The sequence below is a fragment of the Camelus bactrianus genome, chromosome 1, assembly GCF_048773025.1.
Source record: "Camelus bactrianus isolate YW-2024 breed Bactrian camel chromosome 1, ASM4877302v1, whole genome shotgun sequence".
NCBI classification, from domain to species: domain Eukaryota; kingdom Metazoa; phylum Chordata; class Mammalia; order Artiodactyla; family Camelidae; genus Camelus; species Camelus bactrianus.
The window spans coordinates 64,629,831-64,649,687 of record NC_133539.1 but is presented as its reverse complement, the minus strand read 5'-3'; the positions used below and the strand labels follow the sequence as shown (position 1 = coordinate 64,649,687).

Here is a 19,857-nt window from a genome sequence, read left to right as displayed (position 1 = left end):
GAAGGGACCACAGAGGCATGGAGTTATTGGTGCTATAAATCTGTGTGCCCATCAGCATTCTCTATTTTTCAAATATCTATAGATGTTATTATGAAAAAATTCAAAGTAATGTACATGGTTAGCTAAAGTCACAGTAGCTTTCTATAACTGCTCATCTTTCTCCAATAAATGGATAGTAAAAGTATAACCAGTACCATTTGAACCCTCATAATTTTTTAACTGGTAAAAAAGACCCTCATGTTTAGAAAAGGTTGGAAGCAACTGGACTAGACAAGTTCTGAAGCGCACACTTTTATAATTCCACGGCCCTGTGCTGCAGAGAAGTGCGAGACTCAGAAGAGAGCTCACCTCAACACACCAGGGTATGTACTTCAAACTCAGCACACACGGGGCCATCTCAGTGCCTACTGCGAACTGTGTTCCACCTACCTGCTCAAGTTCAAGAACAAAAAACCAAGTAGCCAACCATATCAGCAGTGTTTACTGAACAACTCTGTTTCCGGCGAGGAGAAAAAGACAAACAAGAACAGAACCATGATAATCTATCACTGGGCTCTCATGACAATGGGAAACGTCAGACACCAACCACAAATGACTGCAGATTCATGACTGATCAGGGCAACTGAGACACCTGGGAAGTCAGACTGCCCACTGAGGAGAATCCACCCTGTCCCGGGCCAGCCTGAACGGCCTTCTCAAGAAGTGATGATCTGAGTGAGCTGAGAACATTTGGGGAAGTAGAGGTGAAGGCGCTGCACAGGCGTGTGGGAGGAGGGATGGGGCATTCCAGAAAAGGGCTGCAGTGGTGGGGATGAGGGGTTTCCAAAGAACAGAAAGGCCAGTATGGTAGAAACCAAGAGAGGGAAGGCATCTGAGGTTTGAGATGAGGCGTGAACATAGGAGACCGAGCACTGAGGCCTTCTCATCACATTCAGAACCTTTCAGGTCGCGACATCAGGACCTGGCCGGAGGTGGAGCCAGAGACATAAGCAGGAGCCAGGTCCCCCAAGGCCCTGTGAAATAAGCTAAGGAGTTTGAACTTTCCGTGAAGAACGATGGCAGGCCCCTGAGGGTTCAGGCATATTTAAAAGGCGACTCAGCATGCAGAATGGACTTAAGAGCTGCATGATTAGAAGTGGAAAACCCAGGGAGACGATTGCAGTAACCCAGGAAACAGGTAACAGTGGCCTGAAGTGAGGAGGTGACGGTGGGAATGGAGGTGGGAAAAAAAACAGAGTCTGGAGGAGGAGGCAGAATGGACAGGCCTCTGTTCCTTTTCAGCTCTGGGGCAGGAGGACGAGACGGGGGCCTCAGGGTGACTCCCAAGTTCCTGTCCTGGGCACTTTTGTGAAAGGTGGCATGGCTGGCTGAGGAGAAGCAGGGCTGAAGCACAGACAGATTCACTTTGGACACTCCATCTGTGGCACCTTTGGGCCATCCAAGTGGAAGAGTCTAAGGGGGAGACCAGCAGTCCCGGCTGGGGCACCGGCTCGGAGGCAGCAACAGGGATGGAAAATGGCGCTGCAAGTCGGTGAGAGAAAGTGTGAGGGGAGAAGAGACCAAAGCGTCACCAAGGGCTGGACAGAGAAATACAGGTCTGTCCCTTCCATGGAGATGGAGAAAAAGGAGAAAACCAGGAAGAGTATGCTGCCACGGAAGCCAAGCGGGGAGAGTTAGGAGAGAATGGTGGACAAGGTCAGGCTGGAGAAGGAAAGGCGAATCTCAGCACCATGCTGGTTTTTCCTTCAGGGCCTTAAACATAATCTACTCCCCCCGTCCACTGTCCATCTCCTTCTAAGACTTGTATCAACGACATGAATGCTTGTTCCCCACAGACGGCTTACTGCACTGAAATTCTCTAGGGTCTCTACAGAAGGAATGTATGGAGACTGCTCGTGTGATTGTTCAGGAAGGAGTCAGTAAAGCAGGAGAAACTGCAGAAGAAGGGGGCAGAGATAACCCCCAAGGAGGGGGCTGGGCCTGCAGAGAGGATGGGATCCAGGACACAGAACAGAGGTAGTTGCTCTTGAATGACACAAAGATATTCAAAGATCATTTCCCATCAGTTCTCCTTCTCCAGAACCAGAAATGATAAAGTTCTCTCCCATGAATTTCTACTCTGTCCAGATGAGCTCATCCACCCAGGATGTTCCATCCCCCCCTGAGATTACATCACAGGAAAACAATGAGTAAGGAGGCTGGGGACGAGGCTTCTCAGAGGATTCCAGTTCCAATCTTTGCATCATAAGCACTAGATTTTCAAGCAGTCATTTTGGTCCATCGATGGATTTTGAAGCCCAATGCCAACGTGATTCAATGCTTTAAGTCAAGCAAGGTACAAACATTTGCCCTTAGAAAGCAGGGAAGCTGGACGGGGTTATTTACTTAAATAATTACTCACTTTTCAAAAGCAGACACAGCACTAAAGAGGCAGATCCCTTAGTTCACATAAAACCCAATTCAATTTATAAATTTTGATTTCCAAATAACTGTCTTAGTACATTTGGCATCTGCCTTTCACTGAGAAAAGATCAGCTCCCCATTCTCCCCAAACGATAGACTACATTAACTATGTCCTAATTAAATGTTCTAAATCTGGAGTGAAACGGGGAGCGGGGCAGCACTGGGGAGTCTGCCTTCATACGACTGCCCTAATTTACATAGCATCAAGAGCCCATTTAACCTTTATGCAGCCTTAAATCAATCAGTTAGCTGAGACATACATTATTATTTCCAAAATGACGAGACTGTGGATAAGATAGTATTTCAAACAAAGGACTTTCAATAAATATAAACCACAAGCATCAAAAGAATGTTTGTTCTGAGGGCTGCCAAGAAAGGCCAAATGATAGAATGAAAAAGACTGGACCAGGAGGCAGAAGAATCATATTAGCAACCAACCGGCTTGGAGAACAATCAAACCAACCTCTCCTCCACTCTGCCCACTACTCCCTGACTTCCATCCTCCCTCCTCGTTTAACACCTCTTTGTTTTATGCCAGCAACCAGCACAGAGCCCAGCATGGTAACGGCGCTCTTGTTATAGAAAGGTGCAAAGGGTTAGGAGCCCGACTGCCTAGGTTTGAATCCAGCCTCTCACCAGCTTGAGCAAGTTGAACTGCTGTAGTTTCCTTATCAGCAAAGCAGGACAGTAGCAGCACCCCCATCACAGGATTGTTGTGAGGATTAAATGAGTTAATGATTACAGAGCACTTCGAACAACACCTGATAAACAGCAGGGAAGAGTTTCTCAACACCATCAGTATCCTCACCACCACCAGTTTGACCTTGAAAAAGTCACTCTTCACCATGGGGTTAAATTTCCCTACCAGCAACATGATGGGATGGATGAACTGATCTCAGGAAGATCCCCGCTGGTTTAAGTCCTCTATAATTCTTTGAATCCTATTACAACTCTCTAAATCCTCCTAAGGCTCTGAGTTCTTAGACCAGCAGCAGAGAGAGAAGATCCCCAGGAGTCTTACCAGCCCCTGGAGCTTTGACTCCTCCCAACCACAGGCTGGACCCAGCGTCCTGTGGTCCACTCAGCCAGCCCCCTTCCTTGCTGTAGCTACAGACTGTTCAGAGATGAAAATATTCATTGTGATACTCAAAGCTGTGTAGACAGCAGAGATGTGAGAAAAGAACACACATCACAAGAAAAAAAAAAGAGACAAGGAACAATCAAAAGACAGAAAGCAAACATGACACTCTAGAAATACACTGTGCCCACCAGGTTATTTATTTAGCATCCTTCATCTAATAGCAATTAAAAAAGACTGCGAACTACAAGGCAGCTCGGCGGCAGGGAAACGTTCTGTACTTCGAAGCACAGTATCTCAACGTGCCTTCCCTTCACTTTAAACCCAGGCAGCCCCCCCACCCCTAGGGAGGTTAGCAGATGCTGAGTGGACAGTCTCAGGTGCAAACACCTTTCTCAAGAAGCAGTCACTCACTGGACATTTATCTCACCTCCACCTTGCTCAAAAGTTAAATCAGTATTCAGGATGATCAAATTTCCTTTCCCTTCAGGGCCTCAGTTTCCACTTCTGTGAAATGGAGGTGGGAGAAACTCAGGCCACCCAATTTCAAAGTTTCCTAACAGCATTAAAGTTGTAGTATTCCATCAGTGATTTCCACTTTGTGGAAGGAAAATTTTTTCTTAATGAGGTTAAAAAATAAAAAAGAAGAACGTTTATAATTATTTGCTGTTTTCTGCCTGAAGCTAGACTTCCTGGGTTCAAATTCCCACTCTACCACTAGCTCTGTGACTTTGAGCAAATTACTTAACGTCTCTGTGCTTTGGATTTCTCATAGGTAAATAAGAATAAAACCTCCCTCATAGGATTGTTGTTAGAATTAACTGTTGTTAATATATATATAAAGTATAAAGCACTTAGACTATTCTTGGAACATGGTAAACATTATTTTAGTGTTGTTTTTATTATTTTCAGTTACATAGATGGTTTTTATATTCAAAGGGAAAACCTGGGAAACAGTATGCTAGGACTAACACACACAAACACACACACACCCCCACACGGCAGGCAGATGGAGAAACCTGTTTTCTAATCATGATTCTGCCCCCAAACTAGCTATGTGTTAATGAATAAACTACAGCCCCTGAGTCTCAAACTCCAAACCAGAGAAGATAAACAGACAGCCACAGTGTTCCGTTTGACCTACAGTTTTAAACCACATTTTGTTCCTTTAGTATTTAATTTTGTTCTCAATATTTGAAAATCTGGAGATTTCACATAAAAATCAAGGTTCATCAGGTCTCTTAAAACATTCAAGTTCTATCTGCCCTAGACTCTCAGCAGTGGTTCTGAAAGTGCAGAGTCTGGCTCAGCAGCAGCTACGTCACCTGGAAGCTTGCTAGGAAGGCAAATTTTCAGGGCTGGAGCCCAGACCTACTGGATCAGAAACTCTGGGGGTGGTCTCAGTGTGTTAAGACCCAGGAGACTGAAGCACAGTAGCAGAGAGCACAGCAGTGGAGGGATGACTGGCCGGGGCTGAGGAACAGGGGCCCCCCTGAAACAAGGTTGGTAAGAGGTGATCTCCTTCACCTGCCAACTCCCCGGCATCCCTGACGCTGACATCAGGAACCAGCTGGCATTGACTGCGCTGCCCACTGTGCTCATTTTCTTTACTGCCCAGTCCCTGGTGGGCGCTGGGCTCCCCAGCTCGGATCGAGAGGGACCACCCCTTCTCACAGCTGGGCTGTAAGCCCCTCAGGCACCATACGCCAGCGGATTGTGTCGTTCCAGATCAGAAACACAGTCTGAACGGAAGCAGGCTGCGCACACCAAGGGCACAGCTGAGAGAACAAACTGTTGCGTTTTCTTTATTAATCACAACACCATCCGCACAAGCAGCTGCTATTAGGAACAGCTGCAGCTGCTAAAAGGGTGATCTTGAAGCCACCTAGAAAAGTGCTTACAAGTTGCACACCAACCACAAGCATGTGCAGACCTGCAGTCTATTGCCTTGGCTCTTCCAACCGATCCTCAGTGCCTCTCTCTGGACCAGAAATCCTCCTTCCCCCATACTCTGAGGTGAGGTAGGAGGGGTAGGTTTTTGGAATCAGCATCACACAAAGAATATGGAGTGAGCTTCAGAGGACTTCAGTTTGACTCCACCTCAACCATTTAGAGACCTTGAGAGAGCTACTTAATGTCTCTTGATCACTTTCATCCCATGTTTAAAAAGAGGCAATAATAAGACCTACCTCATATGGTTACTGTGAGAAGTCAAAATTAGGTTATGCCTATGAAAGTATTTTGCAGACTGTGGAGGTCCAGGTAAAAAATAAAGGCTCTATCATCATCCCATGAAAACTGCAGTGTGACCCAGAAATCAGTTAATACAGAATCCACTGTTACTAGCTTAGGGCTATCAGAGGTGAAATCAGAGAATTACATGCTACAAAGGGCCTTCTGGGGACCTGTAACCCAACATTTCTACACTGTCCTCCTCTCCCCTAGTCCCTGAATTCTATCAACAGGAGCCTACGCATAGGGCAACCCCACTTGGAAAATCTCTACCTGTGGGAAAATCACTACATTCTAAGGCAGGCAGCCCATTCTGTCCACCTTGGGCAGAATCTGAATATAGACCATCCCTCCTTGTAGACGTCAAATAAAACTTGCTATAATTTAAGCAGCCTTGAAAGCTGCTTTCAGATGCACCCACCCCAGGGCCTTTGCACATGTTGTTCTAGCTACCTGAATACTCTTCCATCAGTCTTCAGATGCCTGGGTCCTTCTTACTCTTCCAGTTCAAATGTCACTACTTGAGAGAGGCCGCCTCTACCACTCTGTACCTCATTCTACCCAGTTACCCTCCGTCATAATAATCTGTTTGGTTTTTTTCTAAGCACACATCCCTGTTTATTCGTGAGCTCAAATCTTGTTGAATCCCCCAAAGAACATAAGCCCTATGGAGGTAGTGACCTTGCTTCTCTTATTTGCCACTCTGTGCACTTAGGATATGCAGTAATTACACCATAGTAATTATACTAGTTCATGATAGGCACTCTGATATATGTTGAACGAATTAATGAATGAATGCTTAACACTATTCTACATACATTGTAAATATTCAAATACTCGTTAGAAGAAACAAAAACCTACACAAGACTTACACCAACCCCCACTACTAACTTAACTCACAAATAGTAATCATGTCTTCTTGTGGTGAGGAAAGAACTATAACAAATAAACAAACTGAACAACAGTTCCCCATGCCAGCTTTATTCATAGCAGCACTGTCCCTAGTAATCTGTCTCTTTCTCTTGTGCAGAGGGGATTCAAGAAAAGGCACTTAAGTGGATGAAAAACAAGATAGCTGTTTCTTGGAGACAGGTCCTCACATAATGGCATAATTATGAACTCTCCTTAAAGAGATCACTCAGCTGGCAAGTAGTCACCCAAGTCCATTGTGAACACTGTCTCAGACCCTCAGAAGCAGACGGTCGAGGCCCAACAATCAGACACGGAGAATGCGTACCCACAGAGTATGTACTTAGCCACGGCACCCTCAGCCAGCCTCACCTACCCTGTACCAGGGAGGGTGGGAGAGCCCAGAGAGGCATGGAAGCTGCTCCCCTTGCCTGGTCTGGGAACACGGACTCAGGCCAGTAACCATGAAAGATGCCTGGGGGAAAAAGCCACAAGCCCTTTGCAGGCAGTGTGTGGAGAAGACACTGGAGATCTGGGCAGAGCCCTGTTCTGTAACCTACTAACCTACTCTATGACCCTCAACTAAGTCATATCACCTCCCAGAGTCTCAGTACTCCCATCTGTAAATGTACCAGTTCCTATACAACAGTTCTCAACGACCGGTCCAAAGACTATACCACACCATACCAGATGCTAATACGTACTGTAGTCTATAAAGCACTGTACAAAGATGAATTATTATTGATGGCAAATAACAGTAGTTTATGATCATAAAGAACTGCTGCAATTTGAATTCCAAAGGTGGCATCTGAACACTTGTACGCTGACTGATAAGTACACAGAACACCTTTGTGGGCAAGATGACTTAATGCTTTCTGCACATCCTTTAAAGCCCCAAGTGTGGGTGTGCAGCAGGCTCTCAAGTACCCTGGATGCCCAGGGAAGAAAAGCCAGAGTCTACAAGAAAGGGGACATTTCCACAAGTCACTGTTTGCTGCTCTCAGTCAATAAGCTACAGCAATTACTTGGGACATTCCTTAAACCGCCCTGTGATAAGTTTTGAGGATGTTATTTCTGGGATCTAGAAAAAAACTCCCCTACCACATAAGGAGATCAAAAAAAGATTTTCTTGACTCCAGAGAAGATGACATAGAGACTGGCTTAATGGGAGGGGGAAGTCATAAAGAGACAGTGTCAGAAAGAGCTCATGCCTTAAATAGAGCCTGAAATAAGGCAGCTTCACACAGAAGGGCTTTTTGAAAAATCACTTAACATTCTGTTAGTAACTAGTGTTTACACGACCTCACTGGGTGCTGCCAAGATAAAGGAGCAGAGATTACTTAGCCAATAGCATGGGGAAGAATGTGCTGGGGGCTATAAAAGGTGACCAGGTGTTAGAAGAACCCAGAGGAAAGGAAAATTTTTTTCTCCTTGGAGAGACAAAGGAAAGCTTCATGAGTCAAGTGGCATTTGAGCTGGGAGAAGAAAACAAAGCAGAGATAAGGTGTCAGAATGCTGTCATCAGAAGCTGAGACTCTTAACTGCCTCTGTGACATAGATGTCTTGACAGGTTAGAAAAGCAACCAACTTTGGACCCCTGCAAAAAAAAAAAAAAGTATATTTAAATAAATGTTAACATTACACAGAACTTCAAAGAAAATTGGCATTAAAACACAAAATACATTTAAAAAATAAATCTATGAGTAACAGGTGTGACTCTCTATTAATGCATTAAATAAAATCTAACAGCAAATCTGACATCCACCATAATTTCAAAGCAGTGATAAATGATTTTTTTCAAGGCATCTGTAACAACTGTAACGTGAAATGGAAATATCTGTGATTTCTACTGGCAACAAAAGCAAAAAAACAAGAGGTACTGCTAATGGCTTGGTACCTACTTTTATAATGGAAGGAAATTCAGTTTTTCAGTTAGAGGTTAAAAATAAAAGATGTAATTTTTCCCCATTCAAGTCCACAGAGTTCCAAGTTTCCATGTTTCCATTGACCATAGGTTAAGAAATCCTAATAGAGAAAACAGCCTGAGAAAAAGAAGTAAAGGAGAAATGCGGGTAATGTTACGAGACCATGTAGAACATGCAAAGACACGAAGAGGAGGAGGCACTGAAAGGCTGGTCAGACCCTCAGAAGTCACCAACAAGAAGGTCCACCATCCTGCAGTCATCAAATCACAGAATGTGCTCTAAGTTCCAGAACAAGCATCTTCTTTTGGAATCAAAGATGAATGAAAGGAGCTAAAGAACACCTTTTCACAGGTTATAGCTTCTGTTCAAATGTGTAGTAGATGACAGCGTATTGACAAATTTACTAAAAATACACATATCCGATAGGATTATGTACATAAAACATATGCATGTAAGTATGAGTGGGTAAAAGCATGTTTTATAAACATAGATGTCTAGGGGGAAAAAGTACGTCAACTATTAGCAGTAATTAGAATTTGGAGGTGATTTTACCTCTTTGTATTTTCTATAATTGGAACATGGGCAAAAAGGGCCCAAAGAGGTTAGGTGACTTATTCAGGGTAACACACATTCTAGACAGTACAAAACAGAGCTGGAACTAGAACTCAATCCTTCGGTACTCTCAGATTCAGAACTGAATACACTTGTACACACAAGGTAGGTATGATTATTTGCGCCAACCTCCATACTCTTCTGAATATGAGACTCAGAGTCTGTTAAGTGACTTGCCCAAAGCCACACAGCAAGTAACTGGAAGAGCTGGGGCTAGAATCTGGTTCTCCTGCCCCTCCGGAGTGCAGAACAGTGTCACTTTTAAAGGCAAGGGTTTTGCATCAGCCTGACATTGGTTAAGCCCCAACTAAGCCATTTACTTGCTGGTAAACTTGAACAAATTTCTGAATTTTTCCAATCCTAGAGTTCCCCATACATCTTTACCTCCAAAGGTTATGATGTCAATTAAATGATCCAATGATGTGAAACCCTATTACACCCTCTGACACAGAGGAAACATTCTAATCATCTCAATCACTCTGCCTCCCTGTCTCTGTCCCACAGGGAAGGACTCCAGCATTACCTTCCAGGAGCCCACAGACATATCTGCTTGTTAGGCTGAGCAGCCTAGTTCGCGTCTCCAGAGTCAACTGGGATCAGCTCATTGTGCGTACAAGCCGCTCTGTTGGACAGGGAATGCAACATCAGGCCTAATACGGGACAGGATGTCAGAGTGCTGAGCAGCCAGTTTGGGGATCTCTGGGGATTCGGATTCAATAGGTCTGAAACAGGACCAGAGATCCCAAATTGTTAAAAGGCTCCAGGAGAGTCTAAAGAGCTAACACTCAGTGACAAGTTCCTCGCTTGACATGAGAGACTCTACTGTTTCTATAAATACAAAAAGGGGCCCAGTCTAATCCCAAGAAATGCATTATCCAATGGGGGGCCCAACAAGGCGTCCTGGGAAGATCCGGGATCATCAACTGCTCCAGGGGTCTCCTGTCACGCAGGCAGCGACCAACCACCCAGAACCACGGATGGAGAACTGAAACCAACCCAAACTAGAAGCAAAAACAAATGTTCAAAGGGACTTCCCGGCCCTCGATACATAATGTTTTCAGAGTTGGAACAGACTTCAAAGACAACCTTGTCATCTGCAGATACTACAGTACCTTAGTGACTAGAACGCTAAGGAACTTACCAAGACTTGGAGGCCCACAAAGCAACGATCCACAACACAGTCCCTCAATAAAGATGGCTAGATAAACTTGTTACGGAAAAGTGACATTCAAACACTGGGAAGACAGGGTTTCAAGATGGCCTATTCTGAAGATACAGAAAATGCCTAAAGATATGGCAGGTCCAGCAGCCCTCAGGAGCACCTCACCAGAGCCCTGAGAGGAGCCGAGAGCCAGCAAACTATGCTCCTGGAGTTGACGGGATCTCCAAAGGCCCGTATGAATTCAAGTTTTTCCTCACTATTTTACCCTTAGCACCCTGCACACTGCTTGGCAAACAGTAGAACATTCAGTAAATATTTGTTGAATGCATGAAAGTAAGAGAGAAAGACAGACAGAGACAGATAGGCAGGCAAAAAGAGAACTTCCTTGCTCCTGCAGGCCTAGCAGGCTGCCGAGGACAGCACTCGCCAGGGACTGGGGCGTTTTTGGTGGCCTGACCCAAAAGCGATGGAAGATGATTGCTCCTGCAGTGGAAGGAACATGAGCTTTGGGGTCAGACATACCTGGGTTCAAACTCAAACTCTGTGTGACTTTTGCATAAGTACTTGACCTCTCTGAGCTGCACTGTTTCACCTTTAAAAGGGGATAATACCACCTCCTTCACCTCCACAATAGGCTTGATGATATTTATCCTTACAAAGGTTTTTGGAAGAAAATTACATGAACTAACAGATTTATGCAAAGTAGCTAGCACAATGGCCAGCAACCAGTATGAGCTTAACAAATGGCAACCTGGGCTGGAATGAATCACGCCCTCTACAGCCAGAGCATGTATTCTCCTGGGTCACCTCTAATCATACTCTGTAGTCTGACAGCAGGCTGCAGAAACAATTCCAGGGTTAAGGTCACTAGATTTTCTAATCATGCCCATTTCTTTTAAATAAATAATAAAATCAGGTATACGTTCCTTTTCAGCTTACAAAGCAACAACATTCACACATAACAATTCTGAAACAATGCATTACTACTGTCCACATTTAATAGATATGAATACCATTATCTGTGTTTAAGAGATGAAAAAACTAAGACCACCTAGCCAGCAAGAGGCAGACTGAGACAGGAACCACAGATTTTAACATTTTATTATAATGACCATTATTTTCTCAACCTGAAGTTCAAACAAATGCTTTTATTCTGGAATAAACTACTCGAACTCAGAGTGTTCCAGAACTCACCTTGGATGCTACTTGGATTACCCTAATACTTACAGTTGAAATCAGCAACAAGATCCTAAAAAGAAGAGGCGGTATTTTATTTTATTTTTTTTGAAACAAAGCCCCTCCTCTAGGTTTAATGCATCAACTCTTAATAGTCTCAACTAAGAGAAGAGGAACATGACTCAGAATCGAGCCAACGTGAGTTTTAGCAGCATTGCTTCTGTTTATTGGCCGTGGGACTCTGGATGATTCTTAACCCCAATAAACTTCAATATCCTCACTTGGGTGATGGGAAAGCAATACCTACTCCTAAGGCTGTGTGACGCTCCTGGCACCAAGAAGGCAATCAGTAAGTGACAACTTCCCTAATGACCACACCATGGTATCAACTGTTTGGATTGGAGGGGAAGCGATGGCTTGTTTCTTCCTGGCTTTTCTAGCTTCTGCATAACCCCTGTTCTGCATCTGTTCAATGGGGATACAACCAGTCTTCATCCGACCTCGCCAGGGAATGAAGATAACAAAAGAGCTGGCAGAGACATTATGCAAATACCAAATATTATTAAAACATTAATGAACTCTGGCAATTTCCCTGAATTTTGATAAATGGTGTTTATTATGCACTGCCAGCCTCTCCCACAATCTGGGCTCTCAAATATTAACTAGATAATAACAGCAATCATTCTCTTAAAAGACCAGGGTATAGAGAGAAAGGAGTGAGTCTAGATGACTCCCGCAAACATCTGCCTCCAAAGGACTCAGAATCTCGGGACAAGCAGAGAATGTCAGGACAGACCACGGAGAGCTGGGTGACCACCAACAGGCTCAGATCAACTCCACCAACTATGCAGATCCCTGCTGTGATAAGACAGTGGAGTTGCCTGGTGCTGATGGGTCACTGATTATGACAACAGTCTATCACCACTTGGCTCTTCTGTGGAAAGTTGCCTCCAATCGAGAGAAAACAAAAAGGATCTGGGAAGCTGGGGGTCTTCAGTCCAGGCTAACAGTCTTATACAGACAGGGGCTGCCCCTGCCAACTGCCTAAAAACAGAGGTAGTGTTACCCACAGCTCCATCAAAGAGGTCTGCACCAAATTCCTCTCCCATTTGGTTCTGTGTGAGGGGATACGTTTCAAAGTCGCTGACAATCCTCAGGTACCGCTCAGAAAGAGGCAGAACAAAGCCATGAGGACTCACCCCCCGCACCCCCACCCCCCACCAAAACTCCTGGAAATAAGGGCCTGCCACTACCCCAGCAACACCTTCACAAACTGAGGGTCATTAAGATAACTTATTCGCATATTCATAAAAGACTGTGGCAAATGAAACAAAGTGCACAGAAAGGGATTTTGGGGTTTTTTTGTTTTTTGTTCAGCCCAGCGAAAATCCGCTTTAGAAAAAGTAAACCCACACAGGGACCCTCACTGTCGCCAAACCTTCACTTGTCTAGAGCGGCCGGCACCTCATTAGAGGACAGCAAGGAACTCACAAATGAATGCAGCACCACACACAGGCAAGCTCATTTCGCCATCTGCTTTCTAGTGTCCAGAGGGGCAAGAGGCTTAAATGACATTCTCCTGAATTTTCTCTCCTGCAGGTGGAAACATCAAATTCCTAGGGGGCAAGAAAGACGTCTCTTGCAAGGTCAACTGGATAAAAAGGAACAAAAGGGAATTTCATTGACCTGTCAACACAATGCCACTCATGACATTAAACACATGTATAAATTAAGCACCCTGCAATAATTCACCCTTCATATCTGGGTAAAGCCTTTGTGAAATCAGTGTATCAGCTGTGGGGTTAGCTGAGAAGTTCCTAATGAGCTGGGCATGGAAACTTACCCCTCCCCTCATCTTCCCATTTTCTGTTTCACGACTATCCTGATCAGTGGTACCCAGTACATTTTTCTAGCGAACACCTAGGGCAGGAGACATCAGAATTGATGCGGGGTCTGTACCAACACAATGGCAGACTTCCATGATTTATGTCAAAGAGAAAGGCTGTGATTAAGCAACTTAAATAACTGCCCTGAGCCTTCTCTGTGTATCCCCACCCATCTGACAATCACTGTGCCAGTTTCCAGATCTGGAAGCTCATCCCACTATCAGGTTAAGGAGCTGTTTAAACACAGACACACAGACACCACGTTTAATTCATCTGAATACACTTGTATTGACACAGGCTGAATGGCCGGATATCTAAACGGAGAGCTTCACAACGCCATACACAAGCTAGGCTACGCTAGGGAAGTGTGGAGCAAAAGGTAAAATCCAGCCCCAAGTTTTAACATGCTTCATCCAACTTCCCAGAACGTTACCACTGTCCGCGGCCACACGTTCAATTAGTATTACACCCCCCCCACCCCGCCCCCGCCCCCGGGACTGTGAGGAGGAAGAAACCCTAGAGGTCAGGTACCCTGCGGGAGAACCAGCAACGGCAGAAAGCCGGCTGAAATTCAAGTCGGCAGCGGGAGGAAGGCAAAAGCTGTCTTCCCGTGCGGTCAAAGACCTTTTTTCAATCAAATTTTCCACTACCTGGAAAACTGCCTCAGAATGTATTTGTAGAGCGCTCAGAGACACGGGTTAGGGCAGCGCTACATTGGAGCCCCGGTCCTGCAGAATGTGAACGGCCAGGCCACGTACTGCACGGCAGCCAGAGTTGCACTGTCGGAGCTGCAAGCTACCTGGGGGGTTCACAGCAGCCGACACTCACACAACACCTCAGTAGCAATAATCCTACCGACAGGATACCTGGGGAGGGGCTCGGTCTCCCAGGCCTGGCTCGATTATCTTCCTTCACATAACATTAAACAATCTCTTAAGGACCTGTAGGTGCAGGGCTGGGGGATGGGAGTGGCGGCATTATTCTACACCCGGACGTCCCTGGGGTTCGAAACCCGAGACACCTCTCTAGGCCAGCACAGAGACAATACACAAAGAGGAGGGGGCTGGCGCTCCTTGGGGTTGGAGCTCCGAGCGTTCATTCTCGAGCAGGCAATTAGGAATTCCGAGCTCAGCAAGAACCCCAGAGAAGCACCGGAAATGCTTCCGACCGCTTTAATGGGAAATCTGTTTGCAAACCAAAGTTGCAGAACTCTGGGCGCCCAGCCTCCTTCAGCGGGTTACTAGGGAACACCCAACAAGTTTGGCCACCGGGGGCTCGGCGTGACAGCGCCGCGCCGTAAGACTGGAGAGCAACTTGTCGCTCGGGCGCCAAGCCAGAGCCCCAGGCTATCTCGGCGCCCCGAGCTCTGGAGAGCACCCGAGACTCGGCGTTGGGAAGGGGCAGGTCGGTGCCTCTGGAGACAAATCCCTGAACTGAAAGGCGCCGCCGGTTCTCACCTGGACCGCGCGGCTTCCAGGGGTTTCCCCTCAGCAGTGAGACGTTTCACCACAAGACACCTCACCTGCCTACCAGCCCCCGGCCGGTGAGAAAATTAACAAAAGAGCCAGCGAATGGGGGCGGCAAAGGGACCCGGAGCAAAGTATAGTAAGGAGGGGAGGGAAGGCAGCTCAGGTTGCGGCAGAGAAAGAAGGGAAGAGGCGGGACAGAGATGGTTTATACCCCCCGGCACCTGGCTCCGGGAAGAAAACCAAGAAGAAAAGAGAGCGCGAGAAGGGGAAATGGGTTCTTTACTCCGCTTCCCATTACACGCACACACCTCCCTCTTTTCCTCCTTACCCAGCATGGAAAAGATGAAATCCTTGGCTGTGTGAATCTCCAGTGCTCTCTGGTCGTCGTATTCCCGCTGGTCGTGCTTCGTGAATTCTTGGATGAGTTTGTTCAATTCCTCCACCCGAGCTCCCGACCTGAAATCCAGCTCCGGGAACGCAGGCTTGTTGTTGCAGCCCAGGGAGGCTGCCTTGCTGGCGGTGGGAGCCGCCATCTTCATACAAAACGCGCCGAGTAGCAGCTCCGCGGCGGCTGCAGCACCCACCCCCGCCCCCCCGCCCGGCCCCCCTGGGCCTCCTCCCCTCGCGGGCTCGCTGGCGGTGACCCCCGCCCGTGGGCGGGCTGGCGGGCGGGCGTCTAGGCGGGCGGTCCCGGCTCGGTGCGCTCCGGGCGTCCGGGCTTCAGGAGGAGCTGGACTGCAGCGAGAGTGCGTGTGTGTGGCCCCGACACCCCTTCCTGCGGCCCCACGCCGGTCCCGATGCTGCAGGTCCCTGCCCTCCCCTGGCCCTCGCTGGCAACGGCGATAGCCCTGGTAGCGCTAACCCGAGCCTCCCCCGGGCGAGGAAAGTGAAGTGGAAACAATGTGAAATTCACCAGCTCTGAAATCAACAAGCTGCCGGCTCCGGTGTTACGGAGCCAGCACCAGCGTCCCCCATTTAAAGGGACAGCGCACCCAGTGGAAAGAAAAATAAATAAATAAGAGGTCTGCGCGCCTATGCCACTTGGCAATCTGTACTCAGGCAAACGTGAGAGGTGCGGACGTATTCTTTCCCTACCTCCACTCCCTTTGGCGGCAGGACTTGCCAAGCGCGTTGAGGAAAGAGTCTTCCTCCGTCTGATTTTAAGGGCGGTGTCCTGAGCGAGGGCATCCCGATGGGAGCCTTTCCGTCTCAAGAACTCCAGTGCCTTTAGATGGTGAAGTAAACAGCCTTAAGGAATGTAAAAACAATCTTCTGCTCTTTTTTTTCACAGATTGCCAAACACGATAGAAGTAAGCGTATCAAACACACACACACACAAAACTGAGTGCCCACCCCGTCCGCTACAGACACTCCCATTGGCCTCTAAAGTACCCCTACCTTTGCCCTAGGTAATTAATTTTCCTGGATAACAGCTTATTAAACTTAACATAATGACTTAATGAGGTCCAGCCTGCTCTCATATAAAGATAGGAAAACTAAAGTGTGGGTGTAGGGGAGGGGAAACAATGAATTGCCCCAGGTTCCAATGAACGTTGAATGACTAGGTGAAATTCTCTTACTCAGCAAATACAATTTGAGCAGAGTGCCAGAATCTGGGTGAACGGTGATAAACCAAATGATGTGATTCCTGAGTTGGAGTCATACTCACTTGAAAAGGCAGATTCCACCTAAATCATGGTCCTTTAGACAGAATAGGATCTCAGAGGAGTTTTTGGTGTTTACGAGGCTTTTGACTTAAAAACTTAGGAGGCCTATTGGTTCTTAGAAAAAAAAAGGTCATCTTCCTCTCTAATTCTCCGAAATCCAACTTGTCTCTACCCCGCAGTCCCTGATATAAGATTGGAGCTTTTTCTTACCTAGGTTCTAATGGCCAAGGATACAAACTCTTTTGTTAGCCCAGACACTGTCATGCCTTTCCCTATAAAATGGAGATGATAATTCCTGACTCATCCGTTGTTTTAAGGATTACATGAAATAAAGTGGGTCAAGCACTTAATGCAATGTCTGACATAATAAGTACTTAATCAAATGTTAGCTGCTACTATTGTTGCTGTTATAAACTTAATTCTTTCCAATCTATTCTCCACATTGTTGCCATGGTGACTTTTACAAAACACAGATCTAGCCACTGACATCCTCCTGGATTGTTCCTCGTCCTTACTCCCTTCTCAACTTTACACCAAAGCCAATTCCATACATACCTTTTCCAGAAAGCCTTCCCTAAGACCCTCCCCCAAGCTGGTGGCAACATGTCCCTCCTTAGAACCTCCACTGAACCCTTTCAGAAACTTCCACATGACTCTGATGAGCTTTGACCTTATTTTATCACTGTTAATGCAAGTTTCAAACTATGAGTTTCCTTAGGATAAGGACTACAACTTACTCATCTTCAGATTTCCCCCAGCATCTGTCCCTGCACCAAGGTCCTCAAAGTTTATTGAATCAAGTGACGAGGAAAGAACTTTGGCATAACCAATCAATTTCTTTTACTTTTGGTTTCCTTCTCTTGAAACAAGCTTTCTCACCCACTCAATATTAAAAACGGAGGATATACGTCCAGATGAAATCTGGCAGACTGACGGGGGCAGCTATTTAAAATCTCTGGTTTTGCAGGTCTGCTATGCTGCCCTGACTCCTCATCTGAGAGAGTATTACCATCAACTGGGCAGTAGTATAAGCTATGCAAGTGGTTGGAACTTCAACACAAACCCAACCACTCCCATCTGTCAGTACTTCTGTCATGATCAATGGCAGGCATCTGTGACAGAGCTGGCTGAGGCACAGTCATTTTCTGAATCAAAATGATCCTGATTTACCTGTGCAAGCAACAACCTCCAACCTAATACAGTTTGAAAGAATTCAGGCAAAAAAGTCAAGACACTTTTTCTTTGTTAATTTCCAAAAGTGTGAATGAGGCAATGCTCCTCCCTTGTGATACGAACTTTCATAGAGATAAAACAGGTAGTTAGCAGAAATTGTGTCTTACTGTGCCTCAGCCCTTGGTCTTGGATGTTTTGAATAACTGAGTCAACAAATGGTCTCTCTGTTTTTCTACATTTTCTGTTCACTTTCCATCAGCCAGATCAGAATTCTCTGAATCATTGACTTTTAATGAGCTTATATATTTAGAGAATGTCCTGAATAGTGAACTAAATACCTTTTAGATGCTCTTAGAGGACTCTGATAAGATGATGTAAATATCCCTTGTCCAACTGGCAAAATAGAGAAAGAGGATCAGACCATAATTTCTTGAATTAGTCTCTTGGGAGACTTTTTAACCTCACAGTAGACTATGAGGTCCTCAAGGACAAGTGCTATGTCCCTTCACCTTCATAAACACTGCATTTAATACATTTCCTGGCTCATCTTATGACCTCAATTAATATGTTTGAATGAATAAATGAACAAATTAATACCATGTCTCAAAATCCAGGAAGCCAGCATTTAAGTGACTTTTTTTTTTGCTACAATGAAATATCTCAACATAAGCTATCTACGGTTTCCCAACAATCACTTAAGTTGTTATAAATGTAGATATTTCTGCTTAAGTTTAGTTAAGTGCTTCTATCTTTGTGCCTTTTTTTCCCTGTGTATGTTACACAGCCAAAAAGAAGGAAGGGATATGGAGAGGCAAATGAAGAGAAAGAGAAAGAGAATAATTATTAGAGGATATCACAGGAGTCTCTCAGTCTTGCAATAAAAGTGTGCATGTCTAGAGTTTTGACAAATGATTCAGGAGAGGTCAATGGAGTCTACCATCTAAATGAGCACTAAAGTCAGTTGTTCCTTTACTTCCTCCTGCAGCATCAAACAGACCAAAGAAACTTGCTGCCTTTCCAAACTACTGTCCCCCTTACAGGCAGAACTTGCCCCTTCCCTTTCCCACTCCCAAAAGGTATTAGCTTGTGAAAGAAGCCCTCTGCTTGCTTCCCTGGGGCTGTTTGTTTTTAAATACAGCTCTGAAGTTCTGTGGCAAACTCTCAGCCATGAAAACTGGGCTGTGCAGCACGTGTATTAAAAATAGCAAGCTCCACATCCACAGGACGGATTAACAAACTATGATTTTAAACAAAGATTCTCTGGTCTGACAGGGATGAAAGAGCAGCCCAGGCTACAGGATCTGGTCTTTGGGGGCAGCTGGATTTTCAATAAAAGTCTAACACATGGAAGTAGCCCAAGCTTCTTATGATTTGAAAATGGAGGCAGAAAAAAAGAGAGGCAAACACCATAGGCATGGGGAATGTTGATGGTGGATGGGACTTGGGGGATAAATTCCATTCGCAGATGGGGAACTGGGACACAGAAAAGGCAAGGAGGCTTGCCTAAATAGTAGAGACAGTGCTGTTTCTATTTCTCATACTAACTTCAAAATTTAGTAAATATTTATTCTGTTTTCAGACCACCAGAGGGGGTGTGGGAAATGCCATGAAATTGGACCAGCATCGTAATAAAACCAAAAGAGGAGAGTGGCCCTTGGGCAAAATGGACTCATTGATCTCGAAAGTGTAAATCTCGATAAACCAGGGATTTCTGACATTTGGAATTACTTAGCTACAGCTTTTGCCTCTCGCTAGTAGGTGGACCACCATGACTAGAGCTGAGTCTCCTGGGCAGCTCACAGGGTGTTCAGGTGCACATGATCCTGTTTGGGGCAAACCGGCAATTTTATCTCTGGTGAGAGTAGACAGGTGAACGGTTAGTGAGGTCTCCAGGGAAGGGTGGATAAGTCATGGCTCAGTCTGTTCAGTTCTAACAAGGTGACCCCAGAGGGGAGCCCACCCCCTCTGACACTCACAAGGTTCACAGGGCCTTGTTTTATCCTCTCCTTCCACCTTGTGCCCTAATAGCCCTGCGGCCTGGTTGGTCCAGCTCCGGAGAGACACAGCAATATAAATCTCTGCACCCAAATCTGTCCTAGTATTCT

General features: G+C 45.8%; 1 protein-coding gene across 3 annotated transcripts in view; it reads right to left on the bottom strand.

The window, feature by feature from the left end:
• MB21D2 (Mab-21 domain containing 2) overlaps positions 1-16,248 on the bottom strand; it is a 104,947-nt gene extending 88,699 nt beyond the window's left edge. Inside the window, exons 1-2 of one of the 3 annotated variants that reach the window (XM_074365881.1) lie at positions 16,008-16,248; positions 15,241-15,445 (exon numbers count right to left, since the gene is read on the bottom strand). In XM_074365881.1, the coding sequence (XP_074221982.1) occupies positions 15,241-15,445; positions 16,008-16,100 (298 nt within the window). In that variant the 5' untranslated portion in view covers positions 16,101-16,248. The other 2 variants (XM_074365889.1, XM_045519793.2) reach the window with 2 other exon arrangements.
• Positions 16,249-19,857: the final 3,609 nt, after the last annotated feature.